The sequence below is a fragment of the Sceloporus undulatus genome, chromosome 6 (genome assembly GCF_019175285.1).
Source record: "Sceloporus undulatus isolate JIND9_A2432 ecotype Alabama chromosome 6, SceUnd_v1.1, whole genome shotgun sequence".
Taxonomy (NCBI): domain Eukaryota; kingdom Metazoa; phylum Chordata; class Lepidosauria; order Squamata; family Phrynosomatidae; genus Sceloporus; species Sceloporus undulatus.
Genome location: NC_056527.1, coordinates 94,149,005 through 94,175,353, shown reverse-complemented (window position 1 = coordinate 94,175,353; position 26,349 = coordinate 94,149,005). Strand labels below are relative to the sequence as shown.

At 40.5% G+C, this 26,349-nt stretch overlaps 1 protein-coding gene across 6 annotated transcripts in view; it reads left to right on the top strand.

Moving 5' to 3' along the window:
* The window catches only part of TTLL6 (tubulin tyrosine ligase like 6), a 53,391-nt gene extending 27,982 nt beyond the window's left edge, over positions 1 to 25,409 (top strand). For all 6 annotated transcript variants that reach the window (XM_042477665.1, XM_042477669.1, XM_042477666.1 and 3 more), the window contains 6 exons: positions 1,057 to 1,245; positions 13,998 to 14,154; positions 17,105 to 17,371; positions 18,285 to 18,645; positions 22,267 to 22,481; positions 23,556 to 25,409. In XM_042477665.1, coding sequence (XP_042333599.1) covers positions 1,057 to 1,245; positions 13,998 to 14,154; positions 17,105 to 17,371; positions 18,285 to 18,645; positions 22,267 to 22,472 — 1,180 coding nt within the window. In that variant the 3' untranslated portion in view covers positions 22,473 to 22,481; positions 23,556 to 25,409. The remainder of the gene's footprint in view (positions 1 to 1,056; positions 1,246 to 13,997; positions 14,155 to 17,104; positions 17,372 to 18,284; positions 18,646 to 22,266; positions 22,482 to 23,555) is intronic.
* The last annotated feature ends 940 nt before the right edge of the window (positions 25,410 to 26,349 follow it).

Below are 26,349 nucleotides of genomic sequence, written 5' to 3'. Positions count from 1 at the left end.
TAGAACTTTTTAAAAAAGGTACATCTGCTCCATAGTTCAGTCTATGTTCCCTGAGTTGTTGGGAAGGTGGGAAGGAAGTATAAAGAAACCATTAATATATACCCTGAAATGTATATAAGTATATGTGTGTTCTGCTCACTGTTTTCCAAATGCTGTTTATGTGCTCTAGTTTTCACTCCCATATGGAGTGTGCTTAGGGTGGAAAAAAAAGCAAGCCAGAGTGCAAGTTCCTGCTGTGGATTTTGGCAACATTCTGTTGTCTTTCTATCCACATTATTTGATCCTCTGAAGGAAATAAGAAAGGACAAGAAGCCTGAGTTCCATCTTGCAGAGCGACTTGTTTAGATAGGCTTTTACTTTTCTTGATTGAGTCTTCCCCAAGGGAAGGCAACCAGGAGCAGGACTAGGAGTTTATCACATGGGACGAATCCCGTGCAGAAACCGAATTTAAACTGAAAATAGTTGTTTTTCAGATGGTGTTTGGGGTTAACCTGAACAGAAAGTTGAAAAAAATTGCATTTGTGGGAAGTTTTTCAGACAACATTTGCATGAAAGAGAAACAACAAAAAAATAACCTGAATGCAAAGTCGTCAGAACCAGTTCCTTTTTACTTTCGCTAAATTCCGAAAGGACAAAGGAGCTTTCCTTTTGGGTTATTTTTGTCTTATTTCTCTTTCATGCCAGCGTATCTGACAAACAACACCCGGATTTTAAAATCCCGTTTCTGAATAGTATTTTACCAATTTGCCCTCCATGTGATAAACTCTTAAGTTGTACATATTCCTGTTTGCTACAGAGCTTTCTGTATCTGTACAAAGTAAATAAGCACACATGCACACACACACACACATAAATAAAATGATGTTGTTAGTGTGGGTATCTATATCTCAGAACTTTGTGTAAAATTTGTATGAGGAAATCTTGCCTCAGCATGTAGCATTGTGGAGACATGCTTTAAGAACTGAAATAGGAGTGTGAATCCCAAATGGGAAACTCTCTCACTATGGACATTTCCTCTGGGATTGTTAACAGTCTTACATGGGTGATTTTTATCAGGGCTGAGGAAAACAAGAACTGCCAAGCTGCTTGGCTCCAGCAATCTGAGAAGTACGAAGAGAACAACACAGGAGGGTATCGCCGAATTTATCCCAGTTCTGATTCAGACAGATACGATAAGTTTTTCCAACACAACAATTCACTCTTCCAGGAAACAGCAGCTTCCAGAGCACGTGAAGAGTATGCCAGGTAGGAAAGAGTCTTTTGTGGCCTATTTTCATTAAAATATTTTTTTAAGTGAGGAATATTTAAGAAAGAAAAGAAATTACTGCCATGTTCACATTATTGTTTTGGTTATTCCATAATAGTACAGTGGTACCCCGGGTTACGAATTTAATTCGTTCCGCCGCCGCGTTCGTAACCCGAAATCCTTCGTAAGCCGAAAAAGCCATAGGCGCTAATAGCGAAAGCCGCGATTTCGTGCGAAAAAGCGCCGAAAAGCACCAAAAATTTTTTCGTAACCCGAAATAACCTTCGTAACCCGGAACAGTTTTTTTCTATGGATTTTTTTCGTAACCTGGAAATTTCGTAAGGCGGCGCATTCGTATCCCGGGGTACCACTGTACTGCTAAATAGCAATTCATCCTCTCCTTTTCTTGATCTTAAAGCATCTTTTCTGGGTTTAACTTTCCAGTGATGTTCAGAGCATTTGAGAGAGGCTAACTTTGTCTTGCACAAGTTTCTTTACTTGTATAGTCAGTTGTTGAATGAGAACAGCAACATTTCTAATCCCAAGCAGCACATCATCAACAAATGCCATCGAGCCCTGACTCCAACATTTTTAACATTTCCCTCAACCCAGTCCTTCAAGGCAAATGCCTAAGGCTCTGAGTCTGTGTTTGTAACTTCCAGGTGGCCTTCTAAAGCCAGACATACTGAGGCAGGGCTGGCGCCAGAGGTTGGCATTGTTGGTCACCTGCCAAGGCCCACAACGCTGCAGGGGACCCACTAGTGACTACTAGATTCTGCTGACCCTGCTGCACCTCCTTCTTCCTATCCTTGTCTATTCACTTCACTTGTAGACATACATATAAAAGATCAGAGTGAATAAGCATCCTCTTCATCTTGTCTTGCACTCTTCTGATTAGGAATGGTTGAACTTGCTCATCAAGTTAGTTTTCTTGGTTAGTACTTGGATGAAAGTTCTTACTTCTGTCTATATTTTGTTGTGTATAAACAAACTGAAGTGCATGCACATCAAGAAAATGTGTACTGTATTGGAAGTATTGTGTAGTATATTGTGATGCAGCATGAATGACATTGTGCATTGCTGTGCTTTATTTCTCTCTCTGATTGACTGTTTTCATGTGCCATATTGTTTACAGTCCATACTCATTATAGAACCTGAGGGAGTGTGGCAATTTGGACCTGTGAAAGAGGCACCAGCATCAGTTGAGAGAAAGTTGTTGAATAACAGATACATAAATGAAACCAAAGCAGAAGGGAGAAACCAACAATGATGGATGCTAATCTCCATAGCTGTTTTAAATAAATAATAATAATAAAGTTTTTATTTGTATACCGCACCTTCCTCAGATCAGGGCGGTTTACATACATTACATGACACATACAGTACTTTAAAAACACACTATACAATATACAATAAAATAAAACCAGCAAAACCCCAATAGCCCGTCCTCATGGCCACGGAAGAGGAGGGAGGCCCACAGGATTTTATGCGGGGAATGCTAGCTGGAAAAAAAAGGTTTTCAAATCCTTTTTAAATTGGGCCAGGGAGGTAGTCGAGCGGAGCTCGGCGGGCAGCGTATTCCAAAGGGCCGGGGCGGCGATGGAAAATGTCCGCCTTGTGACGGAAGTAAGCCTAGCCCCCGGCACCTTCAGTAATAGCTGCCCGGATGTTCTGAGGGTGCGGGACGGAATATACGGGGAGAGGCGGTCCTTCAGGTAACCTGGACCCAAGCTATTTAGGGCTTTATAGGTAATCACCAACGCCTTATATTGGGCCCGGAAGCGAATAGGCAGCCAGTGAAGATCTTTCAGCACCGGTGTTATATGACTGGTCCTGGAAATACCAGTGACCAGCCTGGCTGCCATGTTTTGCACCATCTGAAGCTTCCGGGTTTGGTTTAACAGTTGTGAGGAGAGGAGATCTTTCTCAGAAGAAGGAAGACAAAGAATCATGGAAACTGAAGGACAAAGAACAGTGGGCAAGGGGGTTAAAGAAGGAAAGTATGACAAGTAGGACCAGCCCCAAATATTTTGGTGCCTGAGGTAATGACAAGATTGCTCCCTAACTCCCTGTTCCATGTACAGAAATAAAATGGGCTAGAAGTTTAATTTTCTTCAACAGTATTGTTGGGACAGTGGCGTCCATTTCACCTGAAGGCAGCAGTATGTACCAAATGCAGGAAAGGCAGTGTGGTACACACAGCCCCGTTCTTCAAGAGAAGGAAATTTACAGAAAGGTCAGGAAGAAAATCTGGGGTATGTGCGCGACAATGTTACCCTCCAGCACCCAGCACCTGAGGCAGTTGCCTCACTATGCCCAATATAATAATAATAATAATAATAATAATAATAATAAAATTTTTATTTATATCCCGCCCTTCCCAAGATCAGGGCGGCTTACAACGAGGTTAAAAACAATGGTGCCATAACAATATACAAATACAACTACAGGCAAACCATACAAACAATACAAAAAACTATCAATAAAAACCAACAGGATTAAAACCCCTTAGCCCAACCTCTTGGCCACGGAAGAGGAGGGAGGCCCACAGGATTTTTAGTTGGGGAATGCCTGTTGGAACAGGAAGGTTTTTAAGTCCTTCCTGAATTGGGCCAGGGTGATAGTCGAGCGGAGCTCGGTGGGCAGCGTATTCCAAAGGGCTGGGGCAGCCGTGGAGAATGTCCTCCGTGTAGTGGAGGCTAACCTAGCCCCAGGCACCTTCAGTAATTGCTGCCCAGACGTTCTGAGGGTGCGAGGCGGAATGTACGGGGAGAGGCGGTCCTTTAGGTATCCTGGGCCCAAGCCATTTAGGGCTTTATAGGTAATCACCAACACCTTATATTGAGCTCGGAAGCGAATGGGCAGCCAATGGAGATTTTTCAAAACCGGTGTTATATGGCTGGTCCTGGGAGCACCAGTGACCAGCCGGGCTGCCATATTCTGCACCATTTGCAGCTTCCGAGTTTGGTATAAGGGTTGCCCCATGTAGAGTACGTTGCAGAAATCCAGTCTCGAAGTTACCAGAGCATGTACAACAGTTTCTAGGTCCCTCTGGGCCAGGTATGGGCGCAGCTGGCGAATAAGCTGAAGCTGATGACAGGTGCTCTTGACCGTCGCATTCACCTGAGCAGTCAGATGGAGCGACGAATCAAGAAGCACCCCCAGACTGCGCACGGAGTCCTTCACAGGGAGCGTGACCCCGTTCAGGACAGGTGGAACCACCGCCATTCCTGGACCAGGAGAACCTATCACTAGTACAGTATCTCCGTTTTCTCTGGATTCAACTTGAGTCGGTTTTCCCTCATCCAGCCCATTATTGACTCTAGACAGGCCACGAGAGGAGAGACGCCATCCCTAGTCACTGCATCAGTCGGAGACATGGAGAAAATAATTTGGGTGTCATCAGCGTACTGATAACCCCGCGCCCCATGTCTCCGGATGATCTCTCCCAGCGGTTTCATGTAAATGTTAAATAGCATGGGAGACAGAATGGCTCCTTGAGGGACCCCAGTTTTAAGGGGCCTCTCGTCAGAGCACACGTCTCCCAGCTGCACCATCTGGGACCTCCCGGAGAGGTAGGACCGGAACCACTGGAGCGCAGTGCCCCCGATCCCTACCTCTGCCAGGCATCCCAGAAGGATACCATGGTCTATGGTATCGAAAGCCGCTGAGATGTCCAAGAGCACCAGCAGGGACACGCTTCCCCCGTCGATGCTCAGACGGAGATCATCGACCAAGGCGACCATGGCCGTCTCAACCCCGTAACCCGCCTGGAAGCCAGTTTGAAATGGGTCCAGATAATCCGTTTCATCCAAGACCGCCTGAAGTTGGATTGCAACCGCCCTCTCGATCACCTTTCCCAAAAATGGCAGCAGCGAAACTGGCCGATAATTATTATGTACCAGGGGGTCGAGGGAGGGCTTTTTTAAAATAGGTTTTACAATGGCCAATTTAAGATCTGATGGAAATTGGCCCTCCCTCAAAGATGTGTTAATAATCCGGCGTAACAACGAAGTTACCGCCGGTCCCTCCTGGGCCGCTAGCCACGAGGGACAGGGATCGAGAGAGCAGGTTGTCTTCCGAACACTTCCGAGGATCTTGTCCACATCATCGGTACTTACCGACTCAAACCGATCCAGTATAATAGAGTCCACGGAGGCTCTGGACACCTCTACTCTAGGTTCTGCTTGAATGTCGGCATCAAGACCTTCGCTTATCCGAGAGGTTTTATCCGCGAAAAAGTCATTAAATCGGTCACAGCAGGCCTTAGAAGGTTCAAGGATCTGGTTCAGGGTGGGAGGGAGCTGAGTTAGCTCTCTGACCACCCTGAACAACTCTGCCGGACGCGACTCTGCGGACGCAATACGAGCACCATAGAACGAATTCTTTGCTGCTCGTATTGCCTCTCTGTAGTCCTCTAACAGTTGGTCTAGGAGAGCCTTGTCGTCTAAGCGAAGGTGTTTCCGCCAACGGTACTCTAGCCGTCGCAGTTCCCGCTTCCTTGCCCGGAGATCTTGTTTTGTATTGCATGATTGGTTATTTGAAAAATTTCAGATCCAAGCTTTTACTATGAGATAGGTCCAAAAAGGTTTAGGGTTAAGTGACATTACTACATGAGCATGAACATTGCAAATGGGGCAATCATTGCACTTCCTTCAGAAATAAAATTGACCAGTATTGGGACACACACAGACGTAGTGGAGTTTAAAAGTTTAGTCATCCACTCTGGCATCACTAGGGTTGGTGTCACATAGGAAATTCGCTCACACTAATATCCCTGATGGGTTAGATGCATGTTTAACCATCAGTGATGGATCTTACTGCACTATCCCGTGGTTGGGCCATAGGCAGCCTGTATGCAGCCCATATGCAGCCTGGGCTTATCCCGTAGCTTTTCAAGAATGGGATCTCTTAGCCTAATTGCCAGTCTCTGCTAGAGTATCTATTACTGAGTAGTATGTCAACACCCATATAAATTTTACATGTTCAATAGGCCTATTCTAGTTGAGTGTAGCACTTGGATTTAAGTCCTATAACTTCATCAAGAAGATACATGAGCCATTGTGGTGTAGTGGTTGGAGTGTTGAAGGAGGACCCCAGGAGACTGAGATTCAAATTGCTGATCAATCATGGAAATCCACCTTGGGCAGGTCACATTCTCTCAGTCTAAGAGGAAGCAAGAGCAAACTGCCTCTGAAGAAATCTTACCAAGAAAGTCTTATGGTATTGTCACCATAAGTCAGAGTTGACTTGAAGGCACATAACAACAGCTGTCTTCATCAAAAAAAGGCATTACAAAATGAGAGGCAGAAAAGTTGGGAGGAGGTCAAAATGTTAACTTGTGTATGAATCCCGAGTTAGTCCTACCTAGAACAGATCATTGGGAAGTATGGGATTTATCAGTCACAACTGATGTTAGGATTTGTTAATTTCAGTGGGTTTTTTTCTAGGAATGATTAACAATGGGTTTCAACCTTAATATGTTGAATGGTCTGGAGCAGCGGCAGCTTTTTTTCCTCTGCAGGGAAGCCGCAGCCGCCAAACCATGTGACTTCCCTGCGGAGGAAAAAGAATCCATAAAAAGCCAATGGCTCACTCGTGATGTAACTGGCGAGGCGCGACATGCGGATGCTATGCATCCATTACATCATAATGTGCTAGGGTTAGGGACCGTGTGGTTGCCTCATGGTCCCATAACCCTAGCATGGTGCGAGCATGGCACTTTAGCGTGGTGTGTACCGCGCCAAAGATTAAATAAGAAAAGAGATGGGTACAGATATTCAAATTAAAGGTAAACAGGTAGTGTCATGTTTTTAGGTTACACTTGGGATTGCCCCAGAACCTTTGAGCAAAAAACAAATAATGGTTGATCAAACCACACAATTTAGCAGTTGCTTGGACCTGTCTTCACCCTAAGGTGAATCACACAGGTTCCTTGGTAGGTAAAAATAGAACTATTACGCACCTATACAATTTTTATATCAGCAAAGCTACAGATAATTTTAATTGGTGAACTAGGATTTCTTAAAAACCAACAGAAGTCAATTTAGGAGAGGAGTTCTTTATTACAGCAGTACATGAGAATATACCAGTATCCATAAACCTGCATGAAACATTGCCCCAGCTCCAAGAACTGCAAGAGAGAAAGAAAAAGCTCTGCTGAAGCTTTTAGGAAGAAAGAAAATGTAAAACCTGCAACCCTAATTCTTGCCACACATTTTCTCTTTTTTTCCTGGTTTCTCTTATTGATTTAACAGAAAATGTTATGTATTCTATTAAGGCATCATGCCAAGCTACATACACACATACATGGAACGAATTTGTTAAAAATTAATTTGTTGCATGTAAATGATTAATTTTCTTACCAATTATTTTTAAAGAACTTATTTTATTCATTATAATGGATATGATATTTATAGGTTGAATAACAATATTATTTCACAGTACCTTAGTTCATTAATCTTGGAAAGTGATTTGTGGGAGGTTTTAGTAATTTCAGGTAGCTTTTTTAAAAACTAAACTGTTGCTAAAAGTTTTATGATTTTTCATTATGTTACTACATTGCTTTACAATTTCACATTAGTGCTTTTTAAACTTGTTTTAATTTTATTTTATACAAATCAAACAAAGAATAAACAACAAAAACAACATTGTATTTCAACCAAACCAAAACAAAAAACATAGCAAAACAATAAATATATTGTGATATTCCGCGTGTAATTCATGATAGTTTAGCAATTTTCTTCATCGAATCTTGTATCTTCTCTAAATCATGTTCTCAATACAGATAGATGTATCTAGTTACAAATTTCACTGTAGATGAATAACTTGACCTTGTGGTCCTATTTTTTCTGTATTTGCATTTACATACCGAATAAATGGATACCATATTGGCCAAAAGTTGTCATCCATCCTGTTTTCTCATATTGAATTAGCAGTGATGTTCACTTTCCCATTAAGAAAACATACCAGACTCCACAAACATACACACACACAGAAGTAATTTGTTAAAAATTAATGTGTTATTTGTTATTAATTTTCTTACCAATGGTTTTTACAGTCCTTATTTTATTCATTATACCGGCAATGATATTGGTGGGTTGAATACCAATTATATTTTACAGAACCTTAATTCATTACTTTTAGGAGGTGAGTTGTGGGATGTTTTAGTAATTTGGGGATAAAAATGGGATATAAGTGAAATAAATAAATAAATAAAGTTAGTTTTTTAAAAAAAGCTATAACTTACATGTTACTAACAGTTTTATGATTCCCCCTCCCTCCCCCACTGAAATGATCAATGTTACTACATGGCATTATATGTAATTTAATGGTATTAGTAGCACATTAATATTAATAGCCTCAGACCTGCACTCTCTCACACACACAAGGCATCATTTCAGAGCATTCATTGATCCTTAGAATCATACAATCATACAGTTGGAAGGAGGTGCAAGGGCCATCTAATCCAGCCTCTCCAGCTGTGTAGGAATACACAACTGTAGCATTCCTGAAAGATGCCCATCCAACCTCTGTTTAAATACCTCCAATATACAATATTACTATAACTGCAGATTTCACCCACATTCCCTACAATACATTAGCACAAGCAAACTGGATAACAACAATGGAGTATACTGCAATGTTATGAAATCCCTCTTGACCCTCTTCAGGAAAATGGGTACAAAGCCAGGATACTTTGCAGAACTAGCATAGCCTCTGAGTCACCATCCTGCATCCTTCAACATGCGTCTAACCATGATGGATTGGTTGATGATTTTAGAAAATGTTTAAAAACTCAGGAAAAAAAGCTTTTGAAAAATAAAACCTTGGGGGGGATCACAAACCTGTCTTTTCTGCCATCATTTTTTGTAGTAATTTGTGCTAACTACATTATTAAATTTAATCATTTAAAAATTACATTAGTTTATTTTAAATTAAAAACAATCATTTAAAATTAGTAGATTAAGTTTACTTAGTGCTGCTGAAACCCAGTAGTGTTTTCTTGGATTTCATGGAAGGGAAAAGAGGGAACTGCTTCTTTAGAGATAAAAAGATAACTTGGTAGTTTGTAGAAAGAACATGCTGACAATTTGTGTATATATATGAATGAGGATTCCATAGAAGGGAACAGTTGTTCAGATTCTCAGCTGAGGACATGGTAGATTCTAATGGATTTTTTGTTGCAAAAGTTAATTCAGGTTAATAGTGAATTTTGAAAATATACGGAACCTCCACCTTCTTTTAAACAATAAGTGAAGCTGCTTCAGACATATATTCTGGGGCCTGCTTTTAGAATTGTTTTAAAAGCTGGACACTGTCTGTGAAGATGCTCTGGGTACAGGACAACGTTTTCAAGATAATGCTCTCCAGTGGTCATAAAGAATAGAAATGATAATAGTTGTAGTCCAACACTTCTGGAGGGAACCAGGTTTAGATAGGTTGGCACAGAATATTATATTAGAATGAATAGTGGTAATAGATGATCCCCTGGAGCCTCTTTCCTCCTTTATGGGAGTGTTTATGTGAGACAGTAAGAACTTGTTTGAACCTCTCTTGTTTGGGCCCCATTCACACTATGTTATAAACCAGTTTGGAAACTAGTTTAAAAGGGTGTTGTTCATACTTGCGCTGGTTTCTCTCGGCCTGAATTTCGTATGGGTGGGTGGTGCAAATTCCCCATAACATGGTGCTTTTGAAACTGCACCAATTACAACATCTTTTCCAAAGCACCAGGTTTATTTAGGGAACCGCCAATGGGAATGTGCTGCCGATCCCATTTGGGGCACCCAGGAGGGAAGAGTAATGGGGAAAGGGTGGGTAGAGGGGTGGAACATACCCATCCCATTCTGCAGGTCTTGCCTGTGTTTTTCCCCTCTTAGCACTCACGGTTGTGTGAGTAAGGATACCAGCTCTTTAAATCCAATGTATTCAAATTTCCTACGCTGTCAAGTGGTCTCTTTAAACTACTGTGCAGCTGTTTTCTTCTGCTGGTGGTGAATTAGTCCCCTTATCTGTACCAATGCCTGATATCCAGAGGTCACCAAAGTCAGCAAGGGGGTTCTTTTGGGAACATAGTGTGGCTTTTAAAAAAAATGTTTGACAGTTTCTGTGCACTGTTACATTTGTGTGGTTTCCCTGGGGGTTCTGTTGTTGGCACTGGGGTTTGCATGGCTGGCATTGGGGGCATGTTGCTGGCAGGTGGATTGTTCCTGGCATTGGCCTCTTAGGCTGAGATGGTGTTCTTCTGTCCAAGGGGGACCATTCACGGGAGTTTCTTGCCAAGAATTTATTCAGGGTATGGTACCCAAAAAAGAACTCACGCTATAGCACAACTTTTATAGTCATGCTATTGCATGACAATGCATCAAAAAAATAAAAATAAAAACTGTGTGATTACTTTCCATGCATATCAAAGAATGCATCAAAACACTTTAAAGTTCCCTGCTGTTTGCACACTTTAAAAAAATTCCTCCATATAGCAGGGGATGCAGTTTATTGTAGGACTTGACCTGCAAAACATCACAGCAATGCAGATGCACGTCACTTGATTGACAGTTTTTTTTAAAATGCCGGTACCAATCGAACTTATCTGTGATGGAGAATCCATTTTGAATTGGTCCAAACAGGGACGTAGCCAGGATTTTAGGAAGGGGGGGGTCCAGACTAAGTGCCACCATTATAATGGGGCTTAGGCGTGGCGGCACAGCAGCACGCACCATTCGTTTTTCTAATGGAAGGGGGGTCCGGACCCCAACGACCCCCCCCTTGTCTACGTCCCTGGTCCAAAGCTAAATGTGAATATGAAGTGGGTTAAATTCCAATGGACACCTTCAGTTGTGGCAAACATAGTCGGAACTTCTATTCAGTGTTGAATCAATAATGCCATTCAAACATCTTCAGTGCAAAAATGTGAGTGTGACTGGGCCCTTGGTGTATGCTGAATGCCTAGAAAGCTTGAGAAAATTGGAAGGAAAAATTGAAGTACATCCTAGGCAGCAAAGAATCTAACAAAGCTGCTTGAAACTCCATCACCTTGGAAAACAATGTATAATTCAATTTCAGTAGCCCTAGGCATTGTGGCAGCTCAAGTAAAGTAAGCTAGGGCAAACAAGCACACAAACCAGGCCTAAATATCTTTAACCATTCCCCCAAAAGTCCTATAGGTTGCTTGGTTATGAATGATAAAAATGGTTAGCTTTGGAGTATGTTTGCATTATCAGTTTCAGCGGTGTCCTTTCACACTTGTAGAAAGAAGCCAAAGTAATAGGGCTTTACTTTGAGGTAACATTACCAAGCACTTTAAGTACTAGAATACTATAAAAGCATGCTATACAGTATATATGAATGTATATACTATAAACTCAATTTGGTAACACTGTAAAACTGATAGGGGAGTAGCTGAATAACTTTTCAACAAGGGCACTAGTTTTGTTTCCTTGTTGTTCCCTGGTTCTAAATAAGCCACACAAAGGTCAATTTACCTTCTTTCTGCCTTTGCTGCTGTCTGTTGGGATTGTTAAGAGCCTAGTAAGATTTTTTTTGGACTTCAGCTTCCAGAATCCCCCAAGCAACAAATATCAATATTGTGGCTGATGCAGCTATGCAAAGTAGAGGATTCCAGGAGCTATAGTTCAAAAAGGATTATTGTAATTTGAATAATTGAAGCAAATGCTTCAGTGTTGCATGGTGTGTGTGTGTTGCTGTTGCAATAACTGTGCTGAACTAATCTATCGTGTTTTGGTTTAGGGGCAAGGCTAGCATGTTTTAGCCTATGATGGAGACCTGTGTATCTTTTTGAGGAGAGTTGGAAACCCCAGGGAATTAAGGGTTTGACAAATTCAGTGTAGCTTTTTAACAGTAAATAGCATTTGGCTTGCCACTTCTTCCCCATCTGGATCAGTTCTGAATCATGAATTCATACATATTGTGATGAATTTGCAAAATGTTTTGTAGAGAAAAATCACTCATATCCATTCCAATTTGAACTCCACATGAGGGTAGGTTGTAGTGTGGTAACTGAAATGTGTACTTGTCCAGTTTTGATGGCTGAGTTTCAATCTGTTCAGTTTCAAGATGTGGACAAGTTGTTTGGAGAAGTAAGGCCAAACACATGTTCACTAGACCCATGAGCATCCTGACTGATTAAGACTGCCAGAGGAGGCTCGCCAAGTGGGTGGTGGAAAGTTGTAAATTCTCCTTTGAAATGTGGTTGTATTCCAGCTTCTCTTTTTAAAAAAGTTGATTTTCTGAAGAGATTTTGACTAAACCCCACCACCTTTGATAAATTATTGAGTAGTTCCTAATCTTCCTTTTTAAAGGTCTTAGAGCAAGTGGGGACAGTGCAATTCCAGGCTTTCTTGGATTAAATAAATAATCAGGATTCATTTCAATATGGGTTCAGACCTGGTTATAGAATCATAGAATCATAGAGTCGGAAGAGACCACAAGGGCCATCCAGTCCAAACCCCTGCTCTCAGTCAAAGCATCCCCGACAGGACAGAAATGGCTTTGGTTGCCTGGGTGGATGACCTATGCCAAGACCTGGAAAGGGGAAATGTGTCCCTTGTGGTTCTGCTGGACTATTCAGCAACCTTCTATAACATTGTTCATGATATCCCTCCAGACCATTTGGCTGATATGTGACTTGGGCACTCTGTCCAATATGGTCCTTTCTCACTGAATATTTCCACAATCTGATGCGGGGGTATTGCTCTTTTGCTTCATGGCCATTGCCCCGAGGGGATCTACAAGGCACAGTACTATCCATAGTGCTTTTTAACAGCAACATGATTTGAGGGTGTCATCAATATGTTGATGATAGCCAGTTCATTCTTTCTTTTGCAACTGGTACAATATAAGCTGTAGAAGTTCTGAATAGTTGTCTAGCTGCAGTGAAGGATTCGATGTGATGAACACATTGAGGCCATATCCAGACAAAAATTCTATTGGTCAAGATGGACTTGAATTACAACCTGTTTTGGATGGGGTTGTGTTCTTTCTGAAAGACCAGGGAATGTTCTTGAACAGAACATTGCTTCTGGAAAGTGATGTGGCTGCTGTGGCCAAGATTGACACTGTCTAGCTCCAGCTGCACCTCTTCATATGGAGGGTAGATCTGGTCACAGTAGTTCATGGCTTAATAACTTTCTAATTAAAATAATGTAATGCACTCTGTCTGTGGCTGTCTTTGAAAAGCAACCAGAAACTACAGCTAGTGCAAGATGCCATACTATAGTCTGGTATGTATTTTAGAAACTACACATTTTTAGTAGTGTACCAACTGCATTGGCTTCTATGTTGCTTCTAGGTTCAGTTCAAGATGCTGGGTTTGATCTACAAAGCCCTAAATGGCTTGGATCCAAAATGTCTGAAAGACCATCTCCTCCCATATAAGTCTGCCAAGAATTTGAGATCTTCAGTGGAAGCCATGTTACATGTTCCATAAACCCTGGTCAGGGGTTTCTCTGCAGTGATACCTGGTTGTGGAGCGTCTTCCTAAGTGAAGTCAGATTGGCTCCATCTGGTTTGTCCTTCTGGAGAGGAGACAAGATTGTGCTTTTTGTATGGCATTTGGTTCTTAAAACTAGGGTTAGCTTTTGATATTGTTGTGTGTGTGCTCTTAATATTTTAATTGATTTTTAATTAATAGTTAGGCTGTTTATGCTATGTTACTACAGAGGACCTAGCAGGCTGAAAGATTAAAACAAATATTTTAATAAATTCTAAAAATTAAACAATCAATCAATAGGCAACTGATCCAGGAACTACGTCTGAAACAGGAGCAAAAAGCAACTCTGTTGAGAGAAAAGAAGGCTGAGCTGCAGGGAGAGTCTAGTGGAGAAAAGATAAAGATTGCCAGGCACAAGGTGGTAAGCAGAACAAGAATGGTTCGAGTTTCTGCCCAGGTAAGAAAGGTGGAGAAACATGTCTGCTGATATTTTCCCCTCATTGGTTCTTTGGGGAGAGTAGGAAAACAGTTTGAAAATCCCCTTAAATTAATCATGGAAATATATTTCTAATATTTCTAGATTGTCTTCAGGGGTTCTTTCTGCTTCAGTTTGTTTAATGTATTTGTGTATATGCAAACCACACTTTGTGCACTGACTTTGCAAGTGAAATGTAGAATGATTCCCTGGAGATAGCAGTCAATCTTGCATACTAGCTTACAGTTCATATTTGGTTTTATGGAGTGAATACGAAAGGAAGACTTAAAGGTAACGAAGACCAGACAGGAGAAAAACTGGGGAGGTAAGGAGGAGAGGGAGGAACAAGAACAATACATTTGGGGTAGAGACAAAGCAGTGCTGTAATTTAATTCCTCATAAGTTCTGTATAGGGTCACTCATAAATCTGCTCTATGCCATTTCTTCATCTCTCTTTGTATTTTTGTTATGTGATTTATTATTGAAATGTACATAAATTCACAATTAAATTTTTCTCTAAAATGAATTTTTGTAAAACTATCTTAAATATATATATGTGTACACACGCATACATTTTTATTTTAAACTAATAATTACATTACAAGAAGTGTGTTATTCAAAGTATAACCATGATCTGAGTTGCATATTACGTGGGCAAATCAGGTCAAGCTATGCAAAAATGCAAACAAAATTAAAATTTCAAGTTAGGGCATATTCTGCTGATATTGCAAATGTAAACTATTTGAGCAGGTGATCTTCAGAATCAGACATTGTATTAGTAGCTCCGTGAATGAAGCTTGGGAACTCAGCAAATAATTGTTAGCTTCTCCCCAAACTATAATTCCTAGGAGTCTTTGGATGAGCTTATTATTGTTTAAGTACTGTATTTATTTATTTTCAGTTTGGGATGAGGACCGATACATTAAGCCAAAAATGTCACTGCAGAGGAAGATTTGGGGGACAGATTTTGGCCATTTAATGTAGTTTGTAAGCTCTCTGTTCTGGAATTATGCCATTTCTGCAGTGTGTATTTATGTATTGATGGCTTATAGATGTCAAATTGGAGGAGTAGGAGCAACAGTTATTTTCTTGTACACCTTTTTTAAGGAAAAAAAAAAGACTCTAGACATCTTTCAGCTAAAATGGACCAAATGCACAAAAACAATAAAAATTACTGTTATATTCCTACTACTACTACTAGCTAGTAAGAATAGTAAAATTTCAGTCTACAGTTGGATAGGGATTATGTAAACCTTTAAGAAGCCTAGATGCTTCATGTGGCCTCTCCATTTTGCATGCATTCCAGTCCCTGGGTGCCTGGTTTGAATGAGACTGGAGCTCATTATATGTCAGAAAGGTTGAGGTATGCTGTGGTTTTATGCCCACATCCTGATGAATAAACAGGGTTGTGGGTATTTTACCCCCGAAAACTGTCTGGGAGTAGCCTGAAAGTAAAGAAGTGATAAAGTAAGTTGCAGCTAGAGGCTGATATCAGAATGTAAGAGCTTTCCTTCTCATTTCTCAGTTTCAAACTATACTTTTAAAACTGCAAGAAAGCCAACATGTAGACCCATGACTTCCAATATTTCACAGTTGAAAACCGGAACACGTGCGGCTAGCCAACATCAGACTGTGGCATACCTTACAACTGTCCTGATTTGGCAGAGACAGTCCCAATTAAACACCTGTCACTCTACTTTTTAAGCTGCTTTTGTAATCTTACAGTTTCTCTTTCCTCCTGTCATTTCCCCCCTTTCTCCTTGGCTTACTTCTATTGATGCAAACTGAGTTCGATGTCCAAAAGTATTTGCACTCCATTAACTCAGTAGAAGCAGAAGAGAAGAGTGGATGCAATCTTGCAAATGAATCTGTTGATAAGGCAAAAACAAACTACTGCGAGCTCTCCTAGCTCATGTGTTCTTCCTCCTCAATAATTTTTGCCATCCTGAACAGTTGCTGCTGCTGATTGGCCCCACATGTCCCAGTTTTCCTCTGTGAAATTTTGGAGGGTATTGTGTGGTCAGGATAGGAAAGGTAATTAATGCAGAAGAACATGAGCTAGGCTATGCTGCAGCAATTTTCTTTTGCCTGAATCTAGAGGGAAGGGCAGGATTCCACATTATTATTAACCTTTATTTATAAAGCTTCCTCTCTTCTGCTCTCCCTACTTGCTGAGTCAACTGAATGCAAACAGCTATTGCACTTTGAACTCCCTTTGCAGCAGCAGAAGGAAGCCAAGGACAGGTGGCATGGACGTAGCCAGGATTTTGGGAAGGGGGAGGTCCAGACTAAGTGCCACCATTATAATGGGGCTTGGGCGCAGCGGCATACACCATTCATTGTATCTAACAGAAGGGGGGCTCTGGACCCCATGGATCCCCCCCTCGGCTATGTCCCTGGAGGCGGGGCACTGTCCCAAATTGGAATAACTGGAGGGTATGCAGACCTTGATTACATATTGTATACATGTGAGCCAGTATGGTATGTTTACTGAACAAGGGGAGGAACTGGACTGATCTGAATTTGTATATCTGCTCAATGACTTTAGGAAAGTCACTTCAGTCTCCCAGCTTAACCTACCCATTGAATAACATGTTGAATTCCTTGGAAAGAAGTGGAGACTGGGATACAAATGCGATTAAAAAAAAAAAAAGATGATGTGAAGGATAAGGAGAGATTAAATAATATGGCAGATGTTTACTTTTTCTCCATGATACATCAAAACAAAAAATATTTTTCTGTTTTAGTTTCCTATTAAGATTATATCCTGGCTGTTACAGAATGCTTTGGGATGGTTGCTTGCTGGGAATTCTGGGAGCTGAAGTTGAGATGGTGACTATTTCAAGCTCTGCTACACACAGAAGCTTCTCATTTCCCTGGACCCTCCTGCTTAAATTTCAGATTGTTTTGTTTCCTTTTTGTCTCTATTCAGCCTCAGGTTTGTTCAGAGTCTTGCCCTGTGCCTACCTTCCTGCCTGAACATTTTTCAGATGTGCAACAACCTGAGAAAAAAGTGGACCATGGGTCCAACAACTGCTCAGAAATCCTGGAAAAACTTCCTGTGAGACCATACAGCTCTGTGCCTGACCTTTCCAGAAGAAACTCATCCAACACCTCAGAACAATACAATTCCACTCCAGAACTGAGAGATACTATTAGCAGCCACCACTCTGCACCAGATATGAGTGTAAGATCAAGAGTAAGTAACAGAACTATGTTCAGAGCTTGGGGAAAACAACTGCCAGAATCCCACAGCCAAGTTTGCTGGGTGGTGAAGTGGGTGGGATTCTAGACATTGGGAATCCAACATAGTAAGTATGCTACCCAAGCTCTGGCTATGCTGTAAACTGTTGTATTGGATCTCCAGTCCCTTTGCTGTTCCAGGAAGTGAATACAGAGCAGGCCTTTGTTCGTGTCCCAGCTTAGTACTATGTTATTTGGCCTCTTTTATTTTTTTCTAGATCATCATTTATAACCATTCTAGGGTGAATGCAACAACAGAAACAGTAAAACACAGTAAATAGCAAGAGGCACTAAAGTTGAAAGCCCCTCTAGATTTAATATTTTTAATATTAATATTTTAATATTAATAGTTTTGTGGTCTTCACATTGGTTGCAGATGCTGCCAATTTTACCAGCTTTCTACCTGTCTGGATATAGACATGTGTTAGAGTGTTAGAGCCAGTGTGGTGTTGTGGTTTGAGCGTTGGACTACGACTCTGGAGACCAGGGTTCGAATTCTGGCTTGACCATGTAAACCCACCAGGTATTTTTAGGCAAGTCACCCTCTCTCAGCCTCAGAGGATGGCAGTGGCAAACCTTCTCTGAAGAAACTTGCCAATAAAACCCCATGATAGGTCCACCCTAGGGTCACCATAAGTCAAAAACTAGTTGAAGGCACAACAAAACCAAAATGTTTGTAGGCATCCTGGATTAAGCAGCAACATGACATTCATCCCATTAATTCTTTAAGTCTCTGCAGTACTTGGTCTGAATGTAAGAAGTAAACAAGAACCCTTAGTTTTCTGCCAGCTGGGTTATCATTATCAGTGAGGTTGTCAGGCATCTGGAGCAGGGATGCTATTACAGACCTTCCTTCACTCCCTTACCAGCTCCAGCAACCAGGCGAGTTTACAAAAGCACATGGTAAACAATGCCCATGTCCTCATAAACATTTCTCAGCAATGGCCCAGCCTCGTGCAAAGAGTGTGACAGCAACAAGCAAGGCTTGCCGGGATGGTCTACCTATTAAAAACTTTCGTCCGTTTGAAGAAGAGCCCTTCCGGTCTCATCGTGGAGGTTATGTAGACTTGCCATGCTCTGCTGCACAGACAATGAGAATTAAATTACCTGAAAAAGAACAAGATAAAAGACCCGTCTCAGAATTCTTCAGCAAGATGAATTGCACACCAGTGGAAAGAAACCTTCGGCTTCTCTTGCAACAGCCATCTCATCACTTCACCAACCGAGCACGTGAGTGCCATTTTCTTGGTGTCCTGGCACCTGAGGGGTTCATGTGTCTTGAATGCAAAGAGTTGATCAGAACCATTGTAGCTAAGTTGATCCAACAGTATGTAAGACTTTGGCTAGAGATACTTGATTTATTTAGAATGTTGCAGGCTTTGGATTTCCACAGGTTCTTTCTTGAGTTTGGGAGACTGGTACAGCTGATTCAGCACTCTCAGCCCATACCATCGAGACATGGCCCCATTATTATTATTATTATTATTATTATTATTATTATTATTATTATTATCCTTTATTTATAAAGCACTAATAATAATTCACACTACAAAAATAATCTGGGATGAATCCAGGTTATTTTCGTGGTGTTCACACTCACCCTGAATGCATTCAGTGCATCTTGGTGATGGGGGCTACCCTCACTTAGCCCAGGATATTCGATACCATTTTTAAAAAAAGTTTTCCTGAAAGATCCACATCGATCAGCATCTTCGGCAGTGTGAATATGCTACTGAATCGATTTGGGTCACTCTATATCATTCAAGGGAATGGAAGTGGCTCCATTTTATCCCAGAATGATGGCATGTGTGAATAATACAAGGTTTAAAATGAGAGATTCTGGAACACAAAACATAATGGGAACAATGATCCTGATATGCATCAGCCCTGCAATCCGCATCTCTTCAGGACCAAAAACCGAGTGTGAATGCCCCCATGGAGAATATCAGCCGTGTTACCCCAGTCTTCTGGTTGAGACAGACTGGTTCACAACCAATATAGGTTATTTAAATATGATGGCATAGCTCAAAGGAAAGGATTGCTGTCTTGCAATGTCTTTCAGGGACCTAAGAATAGTTATCAATTCACAAGCTATCTGTAGGATACTGTCTAGAGGTTGTTTTCAGGATCTTTTTGAACATGAGATAAAAGTATGGTTTATGGTTGCATGTATGAATCAGGACATGCGTTTGCTATGCCTCCAGGTGGAAGAAGGCAGAGGAATTTGCTTTCTTTTTAACACTGTTTTTCTGTTGTTGTTTTTTTATCCTATCTTATTTAGCACAGTTTAAACCAATCAAATTGTACTTCCTGGCTTGTTTAAATCCACCAGAATTCATCCACATTTTATGTAATGGAGAATTATATACTTAAAGTGAATGGTTTTGATTTTGTTGCACTATACTGAAGGATGAGATGGCGTGGGAGAGTGTGTCAGGCTCAGATTTGTGTGCATAATATCAAATTCTAGTTTAAGGTTACATTTGACCTGAGTTTTTCACTCATTCCACTTTCAAGTAATTAGTCAATCAGTTGCATTTCAGTGGATTTATATATTAATTTGATCTATAAAATGGCCATGAATTTGTAATTCCAGGATCTTGAATTTCTGGCCCAGTAACGTACACTTGAACTAATAAAAGCTATCACCTATTATTAGAAGGAAAGTTATTTCTTAAATCTGCTACATAAGTTTATTGGATATACAAGGATATAAGAGGAGTTCACCATAATTAAAATTGTTTTTTGAAAAATAGAAACTAGTAGAAGGTTCACGGTCCTGATATACTTTTGAAAGAGAATGTACTGTCTGGGGTTTGAGGGAATAAGAAAGCTTCTTCTGCCTCCTGTGTCCATTTGCCCTAGTATCTGAATTGTTCCATGGTTACTGGCATCCATAAACCACCTAGATCTGTTTTCATTATAATTCTGAGTACCTGATAGGTTATTCCCAGGCAGATTGGTAGGAGAAGGAGTAGATGTACAGTGATACAGTGCTATAGTTTACCTATCTTAAATGTTTCTGGGTGAAAGGATTTCCAGATTACTTCTGCATAGGAAACCTCTTGAAAAGTCTCCACAGCTTGAAACACTGAGTGTGTTTGGCAGAGAATCAGTTTCTCAATGGCCTTATTTGTATCTAATGCTAAATACTGGTGTAGCATTACAAATCTGTTCATGGACTTTACCCTGATCCTTCAGTGTGACCACAAGGAATTTGGAAGCTCCAGTTTCCATTTAAGATACACCACAGCTTTTTTTATCATCAGACTCAGACAAACTGTGGGTCATCTTGACTCTGGTTTGTTGAAACAAGTCAAATCTTAAGCATAGTTTATGAAACTGATTTGTTTCAGCTAATCATAGTTAAGATTAGCTATGGTTCGCTTTACATAGTAAACTGTGGTTAATATAAAAACAGAAGTAGAAACTTCCAATGCCTTCCTACACTGTTGTGCTGGGAAACATTAGATGGGGTTAGTATGGAGGGAAAGCCAAGCTCATTGTAGCTTGTCCCAATTAATTCTAAACTATAGTTTGCTACTAATCTCACTAATATGTATTAATAATAACATGTTATGTTAATTCACTGTGGTTATTTCAAAAAGATGAGGAAATGACTTCATATTTTGTTTTTAAATTAAAGAGCTCCATATTTGTTAAACTTTTAACATAATTAATAACAAGTTTCGATTCATAATTTTGTTTTGTGTGTGTGTGTGTTTGTCTTTATCTCCAGTTAGAGATCCGAGACTTGAAATAAGGAGCTACTGAAAGCCTGAGATGAAAGCTCATGCTACCTTGTCTCTTTCAGTTGGTCTCAATGTTGCTACAAGATCTCTTTGCATAAATATTTCACTTTAAGGACTTATATCCCATTAATTAGCCTATTCTTTGCTGGAATAAATGTTCTCCCTTTGACTTTTTAGTGAAGCTGAAACTGAGGTGGAGACATCTGTGGCTCCACAAAAACTGGAGTTGGCCCTTCAGATGATTTTTGGGGTGAAAGGGGGTGAGCTGGAAGATAAGGAGACTATATCAGCATAGGGGCTCCTAACATAGAACTTTATCACACAGGAACCTATGTGCTTCAATCCTGAAAATGATTAAAGTGTCCACGTCCTGGAAAAGCACACAAATGTGCAATTGATTATCATACGCAGGTGTGGCTTATGGACACATGGTTTTTTTAAAAATTGATAGAAGATTCATTGATTTTGCAACTACTTGCAATTACTCAGGCTGCAAGCTGGGCAATTGGGCAGACATCAGCTGAGTGAGGCAAGTAGTTGCAAAACCAATGAATCAAATCGTCTATCAATTTTTAAAATAAAAAATAGTTTCCAAGCCAGGTTTCCTCTTATGTCGCTGATGATATGCAGATGATTGACATGCATTTTGAAGTGGCACACACTAGGGATGACAATCGTGCCAAAAAAGAAACGATAACAATGGGATAATAAAAAGGTCAACTTTCATAGTGAGAATGATGCACCTTTTGGAATCAATTCACCAATAAGGAACAAAGGCAAATTGCAAACCAGTTTAAATGTAAATGAGAATAGGGTCCCTTATTTGTGTCATTTTCTGTTTGGATTCTAAAGTGGTTTGCACACATCATCGTCTGAAAACCAATTGCAAAATTCTGCCTAATAACCCTGGGTTCTGTCCAGTTTAAACTTCCAATTTCCCCCATGTGATAAACTCCATAGCTTTGCAATAGCATGCCACCACCAGTTACCAGTTAATTCTCTTGCTTTAAGATCAAAATAAAAGAAAAAGTCTGTTATATTGCTGGATGTGTTGAAGCATCACACACATATATTGTTTTGTTCGTTTTTTGTTATATAGAAAGTGCTTCTCTTTCAAGACGAATCCTAGGCAGCAGGAGTGCTTCTTGCAGGAAACCCCAAAGGGTCTACCGTGCCCATGTCCCTGCTGAACGGCAGATGGTTGAACACCACAGTTTGCAGGACCTTCTGATGATCTCCCGTATGAAAAATCAGCCCCAAAGAACCAACAATCCATCATTGGGAGATAGTGCTGTGAACAAGTAACAGGCAAGGGTGAATGTCATGTTTTCTGCAGTTGAGAAAAAGAAGTGGATTAGCTGGGCAGGACCAGTGACTGCAGAATTTTAATGGAGGACATAGCACTATTAAGTGCCCTGTAGTTATCACTGTTTCAGTTCTACTTGTAACTTATTGTAGAAAAGCAATGGCTCACCAGTGCTATAGTCCTTAGTTTAAAGGAAACCAGTATATGGAACATGGTCTAGTGGAGTCATGCATTGCATACAAAGTATTGTTGAGAATGAGGGTCTTATTATCAGTATGGTAAACAGGCACTACTGTGGTCCCTACAATTCACTGAGATGATCATGGCTGCAATTGTGTCCAGATCAGGAAAGGACAGTGAAAACAGGGATATTACTTTTCTAGTGAGAAAGGGAAATTAGTCACCAGAAATACCAATTCAGCAGTTCCATTGCTTTTGTTGACCCAGATGTAAAAGAGAAGTAGAGTTGGGTATCATCCAGATACCTCTCTCCAGTCCCAAAATAACATCACAGCAACTTCTTGCAGATGTTGAAATTTGTAGAACAGGATAGAACCTCACAAGAACCCATAACATAAGAGCAGTAAAGTCAGCATGAAACAAGCCCTTAATGTTGGAATAGAATGACTGAAAAACTGTACCTCCAGCCCAGACAGTCTATCAAAAAAATATAATACAATTGATGGTACTGAAACACATTGAGAGGTCAAGTAGAATTAGCTTACCCTCAGTGTTCTTCCAGCCTGGACTATCTGCTCAAGTAACCAAGGCAATTTCTATACCCAAACCATCTCTGAAATCAGATTGAAATGTCTCCAGGTAATCGATCTGGCTAGATTAACATGGCCTCAGTTTGCTCAGGAATCTTCCCAACTGACTAAAGTTACAAATGCCAGAGTTCAATTAAGATTTTGGCACTTTACTTTTTAAAATTGTAGACCTTTTTATAAGGTTATCATGTTGAAATTATTTTGTAAATAAATATGTTGTTGGGGAATTCTTTGAGTAAAATATTCAGGACCACTGACTTTATTTACCACATCTGTTTTCTTGGTATATCATCTCCTTCTCTTTTCTTCTAGGGTCTGATCCAGTCCTCCACAAACACAGACATACTGAATTATTTGAATTGTTCAGCCATATCCTATGTACTGTACTATTCGGTACAATCCTTTGCCTGCAGCAAAGAACTTTGACTTGTACGAAAAATGTGTCTTTTTAAGGTAAATGGGTCATGAAGTATTGGAAGCACCTGGTTTTCTGTTCCCTGCAGAATGATGTGGCTGGTATACTGCAAATGAAAACACCATCGTCCATGGATTTCTATGAAGATGGATGCTGCATTCAGTGCATTTCAGATACTAGATAATTTTCTGCAATGTCCCAACTGTATGGTCCTCTAGATCTGCACATGGATGGAGTCGTGCCACTGAACTTTGCAAATGGAATCATAAGGACCAAATGTGATGTGACACATGTCTGTATGTCTCATCTTTTTTTTCCCTAGAAGGTTACAATAGGGATCAAAGTTGTGGGGGAGGAGGGCCTCTTAACCCTCCCTTAAGCTGTTTTGTCAATTCAAAAGTTTTTCCATGCTGTTTTTGTACTTGTGGGGGGAAATGTACAGGATCTATATATTATGTTTCTCTGAGATGAAAACAGCAGCTCAGGAGGAGCAATTCTGAGTGGACAAACATCTGGAATTATGCAGTCCTGCCTCTCATATCTCTGTTTCCTCTGGCAGTTCCAAAGGCTGCTTTTGGTTTAAGGAAACAGGATAAAGATTCAATGACTGGATTGCTTGTCATCCCTCATTAGCTCTAGACTTCTTACATTTTTCAAAGCAATTCATGTTAATAAATCTGGTGAGAAGTTGTAAAGAACGAGCAGTTCAAAGATTCTGAAAATGGCAAAGATTTGAGTATGAGGGAAATTGGCTTCCCTTCCTGGAATAAAACAGCCCTGTACAGCTTTGGATTATGTATGCAGTTGTCTATAGTTGCAAAACATTTGCTCAAGATCCTGTATTTTTCTTGCCATATTTGTTGCAACAGCCCTAAATATTGTTGCTGCAGTTTACCTCCCCTTCTTACCCTGCCCTGTTTCCACGTTCACAGTGCTTTTGCCAGGAGGATGGGATGGTGGACTGCACTTAAACTATCCATAGGCAAAAGTGGGCTGTCAAATTCTCAGCATGAAATATGGGTTACTCAGGGGGGGAAAACCTGGGGATGAGGATGTTGATTGCACAGCATAGACTTTGGTATTTGGGGCAAAGTCCCTGCAATTGCTTGTTTATGTAACTTTAATGAAAGTTTATAGTCATGATTACTAGGAGTCAAGGGACTGGGGCTTCCTGGCAGGACTGAATCTTCCTGGCAGTGCAAAAGTGTGATTGAGCCTGTAATATTCAGAGCAGAAGCAAGCATGGCAACAATAAATGCTTGCTTTTCCATGCAATAACGAGGGAATTGATTCTACCTTTTTACATCTTACACCAGCTGATGCTGACATATCTGCGTAAATGTGGCACACCCTAACATATGCTGACAAACGTGTTGATTTTTATGGTAATGATTGTGCAATGCGTTTCAACTGTAGGAAGCACTCCTCATTGTAGCAATAATGTTGCCCAGGTCCCACCTATTCTTATGTGTGTATTCTCAGGAGACGGCTTTATATAATTCCCTTTATGCAGAGGATGAGATTTCTGGACTTGTTTAATTCTGCCATATTTGCCCTTTGTCTTAATTATCATGCTTCAGTTATTGTTTGCCATGGCTTGTGTCCTATTGCTTACTACCCTTCCATCCGATCACAACCCGTCTAAATCCAAAATGAATCCTGTGGGAATAAAATATTATTCAGTATGGGAATAAAATATATATGCAAGTTTCATTTGATTGCCATAATTTATTTTGGCTGCAAAATTTGAGGTTTTCAGATTGCAGCATTTGCCTTTTCTTGCCGCAGAAGTGTAAATATTTGTGGCTTATACAATGACACTTATTTTAGAAGGCTATGTTCCCCCCCCCAATATATAATCATACATCTGGTAGGAACAGGAACCAGCTGCAGATGTAATAAGAGGCACTTCGATTACTAGCCTGACAATCATAACAAGGCAAACCATTTTACTCGTAAAGCGATGCCAGTGCCAATCTATGCCTGCATTGTATTTATGAGGTTCTATTGAAATGTAGACAGCACAAGGCATTCTGAAACCCTCATCTTAAAATCAAGTTTCTACCATTACAGAAGGTTATTGAAAACAACTACCCTTTTCTGCCTTATTGTTAACTTGTAAAGTGTCCATCATATAGACAAGAATGATTAAGGCAGGTTGTGTATCTGTACTCAGACCAAATCTTCTTCAGGGGGGACTAATTTATTCAGGTTTTGTCTCCATTGCAGTGGTGTCCCCTGACTATAGTGCTTTACTTTATTCCAAGGACTGAATTGCAGCCATTTGTTTATATGGGGAAAAATAAAAATATAATTACATACACCACATTTCTGTGAGAGCTGAGATGTTCCAGCGATTCAGCACTTTACCTGGTTTTAGTTCAAGGAATTTAGTTCTGAGTAGATGTATATAGGATTATTTCAAAGACCATGAGCTGTGAATTAGAAGTTTACTATTCAAATCCCACCCCATCTATAAAGTCACTGGCCACCCACCTGCTACATCTGTAATACAGAGATAATATCAGCTGATTGTGATGATTTTGTTTAGGACTATTGAAATAATTTGATGTTCTAATTGCTCATAATGAGAGGATTATCCTGCTGAAGGAATGGGGAAGCTGCTGCCTTGCAGGTGTCCTTTAATTTGCATCAGCATCAGCTTGCATGGTAAATGGTCAGGGATGACAG